An 11,424-nucleotide genomic window follows, 5' to 3' on the forward strand; every position below is an offset into this window, starting at 1 on the left:
TTGTTTAAGTTAGGGTTGATTATTAACATTGTTATTTAAAATGGAATCAGATACTGACAATGAAAATCCTGTGGTCGACTCTGCGTTTAGAAAGTGGCACGATATACCCAAACACAGAGCAACAGAGATGAAAAAACATCTTTTCGAGCAAGACACTAGTTCAGAAGATGAGAATATGGACAGCACTCAAAGTCATCATCATCACCATCACCAAGATTCAGCAATTTTTCATCATGAAGAAAAAACAAAACTTCATCTTTGGAAACAGTTTAAGTCGTATAAATTCCCTGATACTATAAACCCAGAGATTGATAGCATTTACTTGCTTTACCAATTCATTGTTGCAATGGCTTTTACTTACAATGCTCTGTGTATTCCACTTCGAATGTCATTCCCATACCAAACTGATTCAAATATAACATACTGGCTTGTTGCTGACTATATTGCCGATTTTGTTTATTTAATCGACATGATTTTTTTCCAAGCTCGAAAGCAATATCTTTTCGGAGGAGTAATTCAATCTGAAGCAGATCAAACAAGACAGAATTACATAAAAAGTTTTCGATTTAAACTTGATGCAATTTCACTTCTACCTACTGATATAGTGTATATCCAAATGGGGGTTGTGCCGCTGTTCAGAATAAACAGATTAGTAAAAGTTCAATCATATTTTGAGTTTAATGATCGGTTTGAGCAAATATTGAAAGATGCTGCAATTTTTCGAGTTGTCCGCACCACAATGTACTTGCTGTATGTCATACATCTAGATGCATGCTTTTACTATTATGTATCTTACTTAAAAGAATTTAAAAGTACATGGGGTTATATGCTTGAAGGGAATGCTTATGTACGTTGTTATTTCTGGGCCTTTATGACGACAATCACAATCGGTAATGTTCCTGATCCAGTGTCAACAGGAGAGTACATCTTACAAATTATCAACTACTTTGCTGGTCTTTTTATATTTTCAATTGTAATTGGACAGGTACGAGATTCAGTCCATTCAGCTACACAAGAAATGGAGGATTACAGAAGCAAGAAGAACGCTTGTATTAACTACATGCAGCGGAATCATATCTCGGTCGGAATTCAAAGAAAGATTCGACTTTGGTTTGAATACACTTGGAACACTCAGAGAATCTTTGACGAGAACGCTCTGTTACAACAAATGCCCGATAAAATGCACACAGATCTTGCTATCAACGTCCATATGGATGTTTTAAGTAAAGTCGAACTGTTTAAGGAATGTGATCGACAACTTTTGTACGATCTTTTGCTTAAACTTAAACCAATCCTATATCTTCCAGGAGATTATGTATGCAAAAAAGGGGAAGTAGGCAGAGAGATGTATATTATAACAAATGGTATGGTACAAGTTGTTGGAGACTCAACATCGCAAGTTTTCGCCTCTCTCTACCCCGGAACAGCATTCGGTGAGATCAGTTTACTTGCAATCGGAGGTGGGAATAGAAGAACTGCAAACATCTATAGCCCAGGTTATACAACCCTGTTTATTCTATACAAAAATGACTTAAATGAAGTAGTCAAGAATTACCCAGAAGCACAAGGTATTCTTAAGAGAAAAGCAAAGAAAATGTTGAAGAAAGATAATGGAAAAACACCGATTACGATTGCCTCATCAAGATCTTTTATGAAGCGCAATAATAAAGCTGGCGGTGGTTTTCTTAACACTGTATTCGATATTGCAAATATTAATAAAAAAAGCCTGCGTAAGGCATTTAAACCAAAACCTTGAAGTATAAATATCCAACAACAAATAATCAATAACACCTATGTTTAAATGTCATAAACTTATGCCCACAGTATTTAAAACCCACTATGTTTTTATTAGGTTAATGATAACCCTTTTTTATCCATTACTATTGGTTTTAATCTCTTTTGTTTGTGCCAGTACCATATGTTGTACATTGTAAAAATTTTTGTTTATACATTGCAATATTTTTAACTCTCCTTATAAATTATTTATTTTTTATCACAATCAAATTGCAATAAATTTATTTATTTTACTGCCATAGTATTACTGTGCAATTTTGTATTTTCCATTTGATAACACTTCGACACTGTTTATTTCTTACTTGAAATTTTTTTTAGATATTTTTAATAAACTGATATAAAAATGCATGTTTTAAAATTGATAAGTGTTGGTATAAGGTCAAACAGGAGTGTTCAATGCAGATTAATGTCAATATCTAATAAAGATGTAAGTGCCAAAGTTTAACTTTAAGCAAATAAATCACAAGTCAAATGTATATTACTTGTATGGACAGAAAGAAAAACACCAAAAAGAGATGATGGCCAAAGGTTTGCCAAAGAAAAAAGCGATACCAGGAGTGAAAGATATTTTGTTAGTGGCATCGGGAAAAGGAGGGGTTGGAAAATCAACAACTGCTGTCAACTTGGCCCTTGGAATTAAAAGTTTAACCAAGGTATACTTAAATATAAATAAGTATTTTGTTTAACTTAAGCAAATATAAAGTAGTCAAGTATGCAAACAATATATATTTACAAGTGTAAAAGATTACAATGTTTTAATAGAAAAAGATTGGGTTATTAGATGCAGATGTTTATGGTCCTTCTATACCAAAACTGATGAATTTAAGGGGATTGCCAGAGTTAAATAAAGGTAGCAATATAATTATGTTTACTTGATCACAAAAACTTACACTTGTTCATTTAGATAACCTGATGATACCACCAACGAACTATGACATGCCATGGTATATACACATTTAATTTTACTGCTTTGACTTATAAAAGCTTTATTAAATAGTTTTCATATGTTTTAGTATGTCAATGGGCTTTCTAGTATCAGAAGAATCACCTGTTGTGTGGAGAGGATTGATGGTGATGCAGGCAATACAACAACTACTTAGAAAGGTATAAAGTTTTACTGTTCATCTACAAGACAATAATGTACAGTCTTAAGTTAAAACCTTACATTGATAGGTTGATTGGAAAGGCTTGGATCTGCTTATTATTGATATGCCACCTGGCACAGGAGATGTACAATTATCCATCGTTCAAAATATCCCAATCACAGGTGATAACATTACAGATAAATTAATACCCAAGTTAAACTATTATAATATCATGGTTTATAGGTGCTGTTCTAGTGTCTACACCACAAGATGTTGCGCTTCTAGATGTAAGAAGATGTCTTGAAATGTTCAAGAAAATGGAAGTTCCTGTTTTGGGCCTGATTCAAAATATGAGCTACCACTTATGCTTAAACTGTGGCCACAAATCACACATCTTTGGACAACATAAGTTAGAGAAATTCACAGAAAACATGAACATTAAATTTTTAGGTATGTTAGTATACATTTACTTACCATCATACCAACTTATATATTTTTATATTTGTTTAGGAGATATACCGTTGCATGAAAAAATCAGTGCTTTGTCTGATAATGGGAATCCAATAGTGGTAGATCAACCAGACAGTAATGAGGTATTAGTTATTAAAATATTCTTGTATTCTAAACCCCCTTGTATATTTATTAACCAATGAAAAAATTTATTATTACAGACCAAAGCATTTATGGCAATATCTGAGAAAGTTTCTAAAGCCATTATCAAATGACACAAATATTATAAAGAGTTTTTATTTAGACTTTAAAATGCTACCCACAATATTGTGTGGGTAGCTATAGCAAGCATGATGTAAGTAACTAGTGATTAATAAAATCAAATTAATCACAAGACTTTACAATATAAATCACATTCTGAAAGTAGAAATAAGTGGGTACCACTTATTCAATGTTTGAAACAAATACTGTCAACTACTTCAATCATAAACTTATGGCAGTTTATCTTTTAGATATGATTGTTTAAAATGCATATCTCGTTCTTATATCCTCCAATTTCTTGGAAACCTTTAATAAAATACACAAGATTAAATTTGGTTTTTTTTGTTTATTTATATTTGTTGAAATAGTTTTTACCTCTGATGGTATCCTGTCAAGTTCATCTGAGACTGTTTTCTGTTTCGAATGATCCATTGAGTTGTAAAGTTCGCATAAATCTCCATCAATTACATTCTAAAAGTTACAATAACAAAACCATAATAACAACTACCACACAGTGTCTTTATATTAGTAACTAATCAACACCATGAAAATATAACAAATATTTCTTATACATACCTTGATTGGGAAATAATAAGACCTGTAAGCTAAATGATCACGTCCAAGTAAAGGTGGATTTTCATTTCTCATGTGCATTTCAAGATGTTGAAAAAAGTCATGGTCCTTTAAAGAAGATTTGGTTAAAAAAATGGTTTTTATTTATTTGGTTTTAAATATTTACCTCATGAGATGTAAAAGGAACCAGCATTCCAATGCCACCAGATAAAGTGGTGTAAACCAATGTTTCTGAACCACCTGGAATTAGGGTGGTCTTTTGCAGAGACAAAATAGTTTCACCAACATGGTATGAACATAAAGTTTCACACTAAAAATACAAATTACCATTATGACTAGTGACTATACTGATTTTCCATCAACTGTTCATAAAATTAGCACAACATATAATTATTTACTTTTTGTTGGGCTCCATTCAAAATTCCTCGTGTCCACAAAGCTTTCGTTCCACTTGGATCATCTTGAACATCGTCGTTCGTATCATTCGGAAGACGGAGCTGACATTTTTGATTATTTTTAAATGTTAAAGCTATAAGCTACTATTGCATTAAAATTTTTAAAACTAAAACAAAATATGAGGGCTGATAAAATTTAAAAAAAAGCCAACAAGGAGGTTTCAGACATTGAACTTACAACTGCAATATTCCCAAATTTATCAGCAACAGCCACTGTATTCCAATCCAATATGGTAGCAGAAGTTACCCAGCGTGGATAAGTATCATCTGCAAACACGACCAACTGATTCTCCTGTCTTCTGTACCTCACCCAGTGAACTGACTCCTGTACATCACAAACTAGAATACGATGACCAACTGCATGGATACTTACAATGTAATTTGGGATATGCTGAAATAAAACAAAGTTAACATTAAAATAAGAAGATAAATACATACTTACAAAAATCCTCAACAAATTTAAAATGTAATGAAAGGTTAATTAACAACTGTAATAAAGTTTTTTGTATTTACATAATACTCTTACCTTGTTTTCACATTTTCGAAGAAGTTTTTTCTTGCCAAGATCATAAACTCGAAGTAGTTTTCCAACACCTATTAATACCCTGCCTTGGTATACACAAATTGCTGATGGTATTTCATCAACTCTAGTCTAAAAAACAAAAAAAAAATAAATTAAAAATAAGCAACACTCTATACATTAAAGGCAAAAAAAATACAAACTATAATCTCTGTTAAAATATGCTTAAAATTTACAAGAAACAGTTTGTTTACCTTATGTAGCAGTTCCATTTTTGTGCCATCTTCATTAATAATATAAGTATGAATATCACCACCTCCCCTTGCTTGTCTTGGGTTAAGTTGAAGATCCCTCGCAACACCAACCAACACATAAGATTGATCTCCTTGTGAGGCAAAGTTACAAACAGCAACACTGACTGCTGCTTCGTTTTGTTCAAGGCAGATTTTCTCAAGTGTATCACCCTAGGTTTTACATTCAACACATAAAACGTTACGCTATTATAGATAGCCCAAAAGCTTATAAAATAGCAGTTTAAAGCATACCAACAAAACAAAGCTTCGAACATCCAGAAGCCCATATGATAGCAATTTGAATGCAATACCAAAAATGGAGGCATTTGGCCTAAGTATTTTGCTATCTACCAAATTTTAAACTTGGTATTTGAATTTAAACTTAGGACTTACATTGGAAGGGTTAATAATGCGAATATGTGATGCCCACATTCCTGGTCCAGCTTTGGGAGCTCCAAATTTATCTTCCGGAAGAGTCTCTCGGAGGAAGGATGCTGTCATCTCAGCAGCAAGCTCCCTTTCATCTTCTCCAGCTGCCTCAATCATTTCCTAAAATGGAAAAAATTTTAATTATATATCTTTAGTAAAACAATTTCTATAAATTTTTAACACTAACCTCAGCCATTTGCTGTTTTCTATGCTCCTTTGTATCATCAGTGTAACAGTTATGATCAGTTTCCAGGATAATGGCATGACCTGAGTCAGGGTGAATAGCAAAACGTCTTGGAGTATATTGAAGATTAGTTGAGACTTGGTTAAAAACTGTCCCAAGTTTTTCTAGAGCTAGAATTCTATAAATAAACAAATGAAATTACTTGCTAAAAATAAAATAATAATTTTTATAGAAGTTCACATTAAAGTTTTTGTATTTAAATGTATAAATATCAGAGTAGACCAACAAAATGCCTGCCTTACTAGCTACATTTTAATTTGTTAAGTTAATTTTTTAATAAGTCACTTGCCTCTATGTAGTTGCAAACAATATTTACTGGCACACCACAAAAAGGATAAGAAATTAAACATATATTTATATAAAGTATAACTAACACTAAGCTTCATTTTATAAGTCCAATGCTTATAGTTAGTACCTTAGAGTGTTTGTTGAGATAGCCACAATTCCTTCTGGACATTGCTCGGAAGCAAAACCTGAAGCAAACTCCAAACTATCATACGACAATGGAGTGAGATGGAAGCGATTTTGATGCTGGTAACTAAGCCAAGTTCTGCTGGACATGGCAAGACACGCATCAGAACCCTGAAAACATAATAAAAGCCTTAGATGGCAATACACAAGTTTTAAATTACAGGTTTACTTTACAGTGGGAAGTTTCACTACTTTAACAGCTTGGAGTAGTACTAGTTCATGGGGAATTTGAAATAAATTTTCACTTATTCACATTGATGATATTACCTGCATCATAACTCTGAAGAGTTTGACTGGTCTTGTCCCTAAATATCTAGTTCTTGTGTCAGTTAAATCTCCAGTAACATTATCCAGTGCTGTTCTCAGCAACACACCATTCTATAAAGAGCACAGAAAAAGATAAAGAAAAAATTCAAAAAAATTCTCAAATATTTCAAACCTGGAGACCGATGTTAAGGACGAGTCCTCCGGATGCTTTCTGTGCTCCTGTCTCATCCTCTCCTCCTCCTATCTCCACAATACAAACTGACTCGGGAGTAGCGGGAAGAGCTTGCATGCTAAGAGGTTGAAGGCAATCCTAGAGGAAAAAATTGTAAAATCACAAAATTTAATTCAAGATCCTCGGCAAGGTCTTTAGGAAAAAATCCTTATCCCTAAAAGGATTTTTAAGAGGGGCTTCTTTAAAAATTTAAAACACTTATATACCTGGGGATCTAAAGATATGATTCTGACAGTGTTATCTGCCAACCCAACAGCAAGAAATCTTGCTCTCTGTTCAGTTGGTGGCACTTTTCCCAAATCCATGCAAACTATATCGCTGTTCATTTCTTTACGTTCTGTGTATTCATTCAGTTGACCAGACTAAAAGGCATTAACAAAAATTAAGGAGTTTAGAAATTCATTGTCAATATTGATTTAATTCTTCAAAAAATGTATATCATATTCATATAGACTATACATCTAATGTATCATTAAGAACATAGTTTAAAAGTAACAATTTAAAAATTATTTATTTTCTTACAGGGTCCATCTCGAAGTATACTAACTCTCCACCACTCAAAGCTATGACAACTTGTCTTTGGTTTACTGCACATTTAAGAATTGATTTTTTTCCTGGTGTCTTCCATTCATTGACTCTCTTGTCAGCTCTGATATGACGAATACCTTCAGGATAAACCTAAAACAAAATAAAAATTAAATAAAGAAAATTGTTGCTAGTAACTTTTTACACACCACAACAAAACACAATCTATTCAATATCATTTATGGGATGGTATGATTTAAAAAGGGTGAAACATATATCACAACAATTGTTAACTCATTGGGCACAATGATATATATATTTTTATATTATATATATTTTTTAAAGCTTTTTATATTATATATATTTTTTAAAGCTTTTTTCTTACCTGAACAAGGGCATTTTCTCCCAGCAAAGAACAAGATAAAGTTGGGGTGGTTCCAAGGAATCCAGAATCTGTGACTTCTTCAACAGTTTCTCCGATAGAGAGCACAAGAGTGGCATTCACAAATGACACAATAATATAAGAATCAAACTCCTCTGTTTAAAAATGGTTTATTTAGAAAATTGAGATGTTTTGTGAAATTTGTGATTACATAGAAAATGATGCCTTTAAAAACGACTTAACTCTCATGTAATTTTGAAAATAAATCATGTAATTTTGTACAAGTTTACAGTCATTTGGAATTTAATTATAGATCTTACCTTCTTCTCTTATTTTGACAGTCCATACAGCATTAGGGTTACCTGGAAGTTCTGAAACAGCCATCTCAGAAACCTAAGAACAACATCACAGCATTGTAGAAAATATCAATCAACCCATATATATATATATATTATAAATATTATAGCATACCTCCAATCCATGCCTAAGAACTCTTAACGAAGATCGTGGTCCTCTTCCACAAGTGACATACATTTGTGGAGTATCTTCATTTGCTAAGTCAGCTATCTGTAAAAACCAAGTCACACAAAAGTTTAAATATTTATCAATAAATGTTTGGCAAAAGTCTAAAAAGAATAAAGTTTAGTTAAAAAAAAAATCAAATTCAATAATCATTAAAAGTACCTGGCAAGCCATGATAGGAGATAAACAATCCAGTTCATCAACAAGAACTAGATTTTTAAGATCTCTCGGAGCATAAAAGAATGTGTCCCCTTCTTCTAAGGGCATTGAACTCGAGAATTCTGTCTCTTCGTCATCATCTCCAAGATGAGCAATTTGATATAAACAACTAGAAGAAATAATCAAAAATTATAAACAGCACAACATGTGTTAAAATTAAGTTAGAAAAAAATAATGCCACAGACATTTACAACAAATATTCAAATTAATCTTTTCAACAACCCCAACTTTTAGAGGTACTTCATATAAAGTTAAAATAACTAACTCTATGTGGCAAACCAATCTTAAAATTGATTTGCGTGCATGTAACAGAAAGTCAATAACTCACTGATTTCCAAATTCTGCTGCAACAAATAGGAATCCTGTTCTTAGTACACACATAGCAGAAGAAACTGGAACTGTGTCAAAATATTTCAATCTAATTTCTGTCACCATGTCTTCATCTGTCTCAAGTGTTAACTATTTGAAAAAGAATCATTTAATCAAGAATTTAAGGTTTGGTCAACTATGATAAAGATAATATTGTATATTTACTTTGAATATATCTCCTTGCTCAGTTTGAATTAGAAAGAAGAACATGGATTTAGTTTTATGGGTGGCACTACAAACCACAATCATTCCTCTTTCTGGGTCATCCAAGTCATTCTAAATACAAGTAACAGTTGCACAGTTATACAATATATATATCATAAGAAACATAAGTTGAAGCCAGTGTGCAGTGCCAATGGACTGACTATCACTATATTGTAAGGTCAATAGTTTGATCCCCATTGCCTTCAAGTTATAGCATCTAAGGAAGATGTTATTTGCATAACTTGTTTATAAATATATACATTTCAAAAATCCAGATTAAATTATATTTACCCTTCTTCGAGGTATTGGAGTTTTGATATCAGGTTGATCACCAAAGTTTTTATAAGTGACATAATTTTCGGCACAAACCAGTACACCACCTGGACCATCATTACCACCAGGAACACAGATTAAGTGGTTGGCTCGGTCGTCTAATGGTTCACTGTATTTTCTTACCACATGGTTCAAACCAAGGTCAAGTTCATAGAAAGTTAGAGTCTAAAAAAAATGCAACAGTAACTAAATGAATTATTTACATGTTTTAATACTTACCTATATACAGATTTACTCAAAATTTACTGCTATGTAAGTAAGCTACATTAGGTTACCTTAACTTTTAATATATAATTGTACTATCTGGCTATATACTCTTAGTTTAAATGTTTATTTACTTGTTGTGTTGTTTGAACTGCATCCCCAGTTGGATCATTATCTGCTTCCTCATAATCTAACTCTAAACATGCAAACATCGGATTCTCAAACCCTACATCTACTCCCACCATGTGATAGACAAGGGTGTTTGCTTTGTGTGCCTCCAGTGGTGAAGAAATTGTTAGCCGAGCTTGTGAATCTCGATTCAAAATGTAAACCAGTTTCTGTTTCTCGAGAGCCCCTAAAAATAAATGATTATACATAAGTTTATTTTAAATGGATTTTTTAATATTTTTAAGGGACTTAAATTAAAAAGTTACCAATCATTACAGCTCTTCCCTTTGGATCAATTGCAAGATACTGGCCTGGAACTATTCTTCTACTTCCACTTTTTCCAAAGGTTTCTAAATGAACCTACAGACAAATTTAAAATTGCTATTTTTTAAAGTTTGTTAACATATGAATTTTTATGGGTTCTAAATTTTTTAAAACTGCCTTTTACCTTTTCAAATTTGTTCTTATTTGGGACATATTCTAAGATGCTAATTTTTCCCGAATCAGATCCGCAGACGACATAATCTTTATTTCCACCTGTCAACCTGAATGCCATCAACGCACGAATTTCTCCAAAAACTTCGACGGTGACAAGCGTATGAACTTTGCCAGTGTTGGGGTCGGGTTTAAGTAGTTCCAAAACTTTTCCTATGAAAGGTATATATGTTTATTTATTTCATTTATTTTGTTTTTTCGCGCATTGATAAAAGTAAATAATAAATACGATATACAATTAATATTACAACAATGCAACGGAAAAAAATGACAAAATCAATTTAATGATTTAAAACATGTCAAAAGTAAAAGTGTTTACATAAAGATTTTATAGTATTATGGCATAGTCACCAAACCCAGAATATAATACAAAAGGCAATGAAAAATAAAAATCTACAGTAATTTATCAAAGATCTAAACAGTAAACACCATAACTTAACAATGCTTTTGCAGTTAAAATCATATAACCCACAGATTTTAATAATTATTTTTTAAATAATGGGTAATAATAATCGAAAAAAATTACCTCTTGCTACGGCAATTTCTTGCTGCTTCGTTCCCGAAAAATTGCCATGTACAGCATGTGTAATTGCAGTTGTTCTTTGCAAAGTAAGACCGTACAAAAACATGATGTTAAAGTTGTATTATTAACCAGATTAAAATAACTTTAATGTCCAAACATAATCTATAATTCTAAAAATATAAAAAAAGGATTTTCTTTACTAGTTTGTCATTTTGTCAGGGGTTCGCAACGTTACTAACAATTTTACTAGTCTCTACTGAAGTATTTTACCTGATTTACGAAATCTAAATAACATTTAACCTTTAGAATAATCTTATTTAAGCAGTTTATTACAAAACAGAACTAAAACCAAATTAATAACATTCTACGTTCAGTCTGTCAGTACGTTTGAATTACGAACAACATG

At 32.1% G+C, this 11,424-nt stretch overlaps 3 protein-coding genes across 5 annotated transcripts; 2 read left to right on the forward strand and 1 right to left on the reverse strand.

The window, feature by feature from the left end:
* Nucleotides 1-2: 2 nt before the first annotated feature.
* LOC145759939 (cyclic nucleotide-gated channel beta-1-like) lies at nt 3-2,142 on the forward strand. The gene has a single exon (XM_082573792.1). The coding sequence runs from the start codon at nt 41-43 to the stop codon at nt 1,754-1,756; it is 1,716 nt and encodes a 571-aa protein (XP_082429918.1). The 5' UTR covers nt 3-40; the 3' UTR covers nt 1,757-2,142.
* LOC145759942 (iron-sulfur cluster transfer protein NUBPL-like) lies at nt 2,112-3,904 on the forward strand. Of its 3 annotated transcripts, none has more exons than XR_014286558.1 (9): nt 2,112-2,221; nt 2,289-2,447; nt 2,557-2,644; nt 2,699-2,738; nt 2,808-2,898; nt 2,968-3,061; nt 3,123-3,288; nt 3,390-3,472; nt 3,551-3,904. XR_014286558.1 is itself a non-coding variant. In XM_082573794.1 (9 exons), exons 1-9 carry the CDS (start codon nt 2,138-2,140, stop codon nt 3,666-3,668), a joined length of 963 nt encoding a protein of 320 aa, XP_082429920.1. In that variant the 5' UTR covers nt 2,112-2,137; the 3' UTR covers nt 3,669-3,904. The 3 variants fall into 3 exon arrangements, 2 of the variants coding, with proteins under 2 accessions (XP_082429920.1, XP_082429921.1); XM_082573794.1 differs by having other exon boundaries at nt 3,123-3,329; nt 3,390-3,478; nt 3,558-3,904; XM_082573795.1 differs by having other exon boundaries at nt 3,123-3,329.
* On the reverse strand, nt 3,592-11,184 carry LOC145759938 (splicing factor 3B subunit 3-like). Its single transcript, XM_082573791.1, has 26 exons — nt 11,022-11,184; nt 10,449-10,648; nt 10,267-10,360; nt 9,967-10,187; nt 9,587-9,793; nt 9,257-9,367; nt 9,051-9,181; nt 8,666-8,831; nt 8,453-8,548; nt 8,302-8,374; nt 7,985-8,136; nt 7,597-7,752; nt 7,281-7,436; nt 7,015-7,152; nt 6,843-6,953; nt 6,520-6,686; nt 6,048-6,222; nt 5,825-5,980; nt 5,393-5,602; nt 5,145-5,270; nt 4,797-5,009; nt 4,562-4,660; nt 4,330-4,473; nt 4,167-4,271; nt 3,966-4,061; nt 3,592-3,896 (listed from the first exon to the last, which is right to left on the reverse strand). The coding sequence occupies exons 1-26, from the start codon at nt 11,122-11,124 to the stop codon at nt 3,852-3,854; spliced, it is 3,651 nt and encodes a 1,216-aa protein (XP_082429917.1). The 5' UTR covers nt 11,125-11,184; the 3' UTR covers nt 3,592-3,851.
* Between the last annotated feature and the right edge of the window lie 240 nt (nt 11,185-11,424).

Source organism: Corella eumyota, chromosome 7 (assembly GCF_963082875.1).
Source record: "Corella eumyota chromosome 7, kaCorEumy4.1, whole genome shotgun sequence".
NCBI lineage: Eukaryota > Metazoa > Chordata > Ascidiacea > Phlebobranchia > Corellidae > Corella > Corella eumyota.

What these genes read in the sequence shown, in the direction of transcription:
- LOC145759939 (XM_082573792.1), top strand. Translation starts at nt 41, where the DNA reads ATGGAATCAGATACTGACAATGAAAATCCTGTGGTCGACTCTGCGTTT.
- LOC145759938 (XM_082573791.1), bottom strand. Translation starts at nt 11,124, where the DNA reads ATGTTTTTGTACGGTCTTACTTTGCAAAGAACAACTGCAATTACACAT. An exon ending in CAGTTCAAACAACACAACAA is followed by an intron (nt 9,794 to 9,966) that starts GTAAATAAACAT and finishes CATTTTTTTTAG; the next exon opens with ACTCTAACTTTCTATGAACT. An exon ending in TATACTTCGAGATGGACCCT is followed by an intron (nt 7,437 to 7,596) that starts GTAAGAAAATAA and finishes AATGCCTTTTAG; the next exon opens with TCTGGTCAACTGAATGAATA.
- LOC145759942 (XM_082573794.1), top strand. Translation starts at nt 2,138, where the DNA reads ATGCATGTTTTAAAATTGATAAGTGTTGGTATAAGGTCAAACAGGAGT. An exon ending in TACAACAACTACTTAGAAAG is followed by an intron (nt 2,899 to 2,967) that starts GTATAAAGTTTT and finishes TTACATTGATAG; the next exon opens with GTTGATTGGAAAGGCTTGGA. An exon ending in TCAAAATATCCCAATCACAG is followed by an intron (nt 3,062 to 3,122) that starts GTGATAACATTA and finishes CATGGTTTATAG; the next exon opens with GTGCTGTTCTAGTGTCTACA.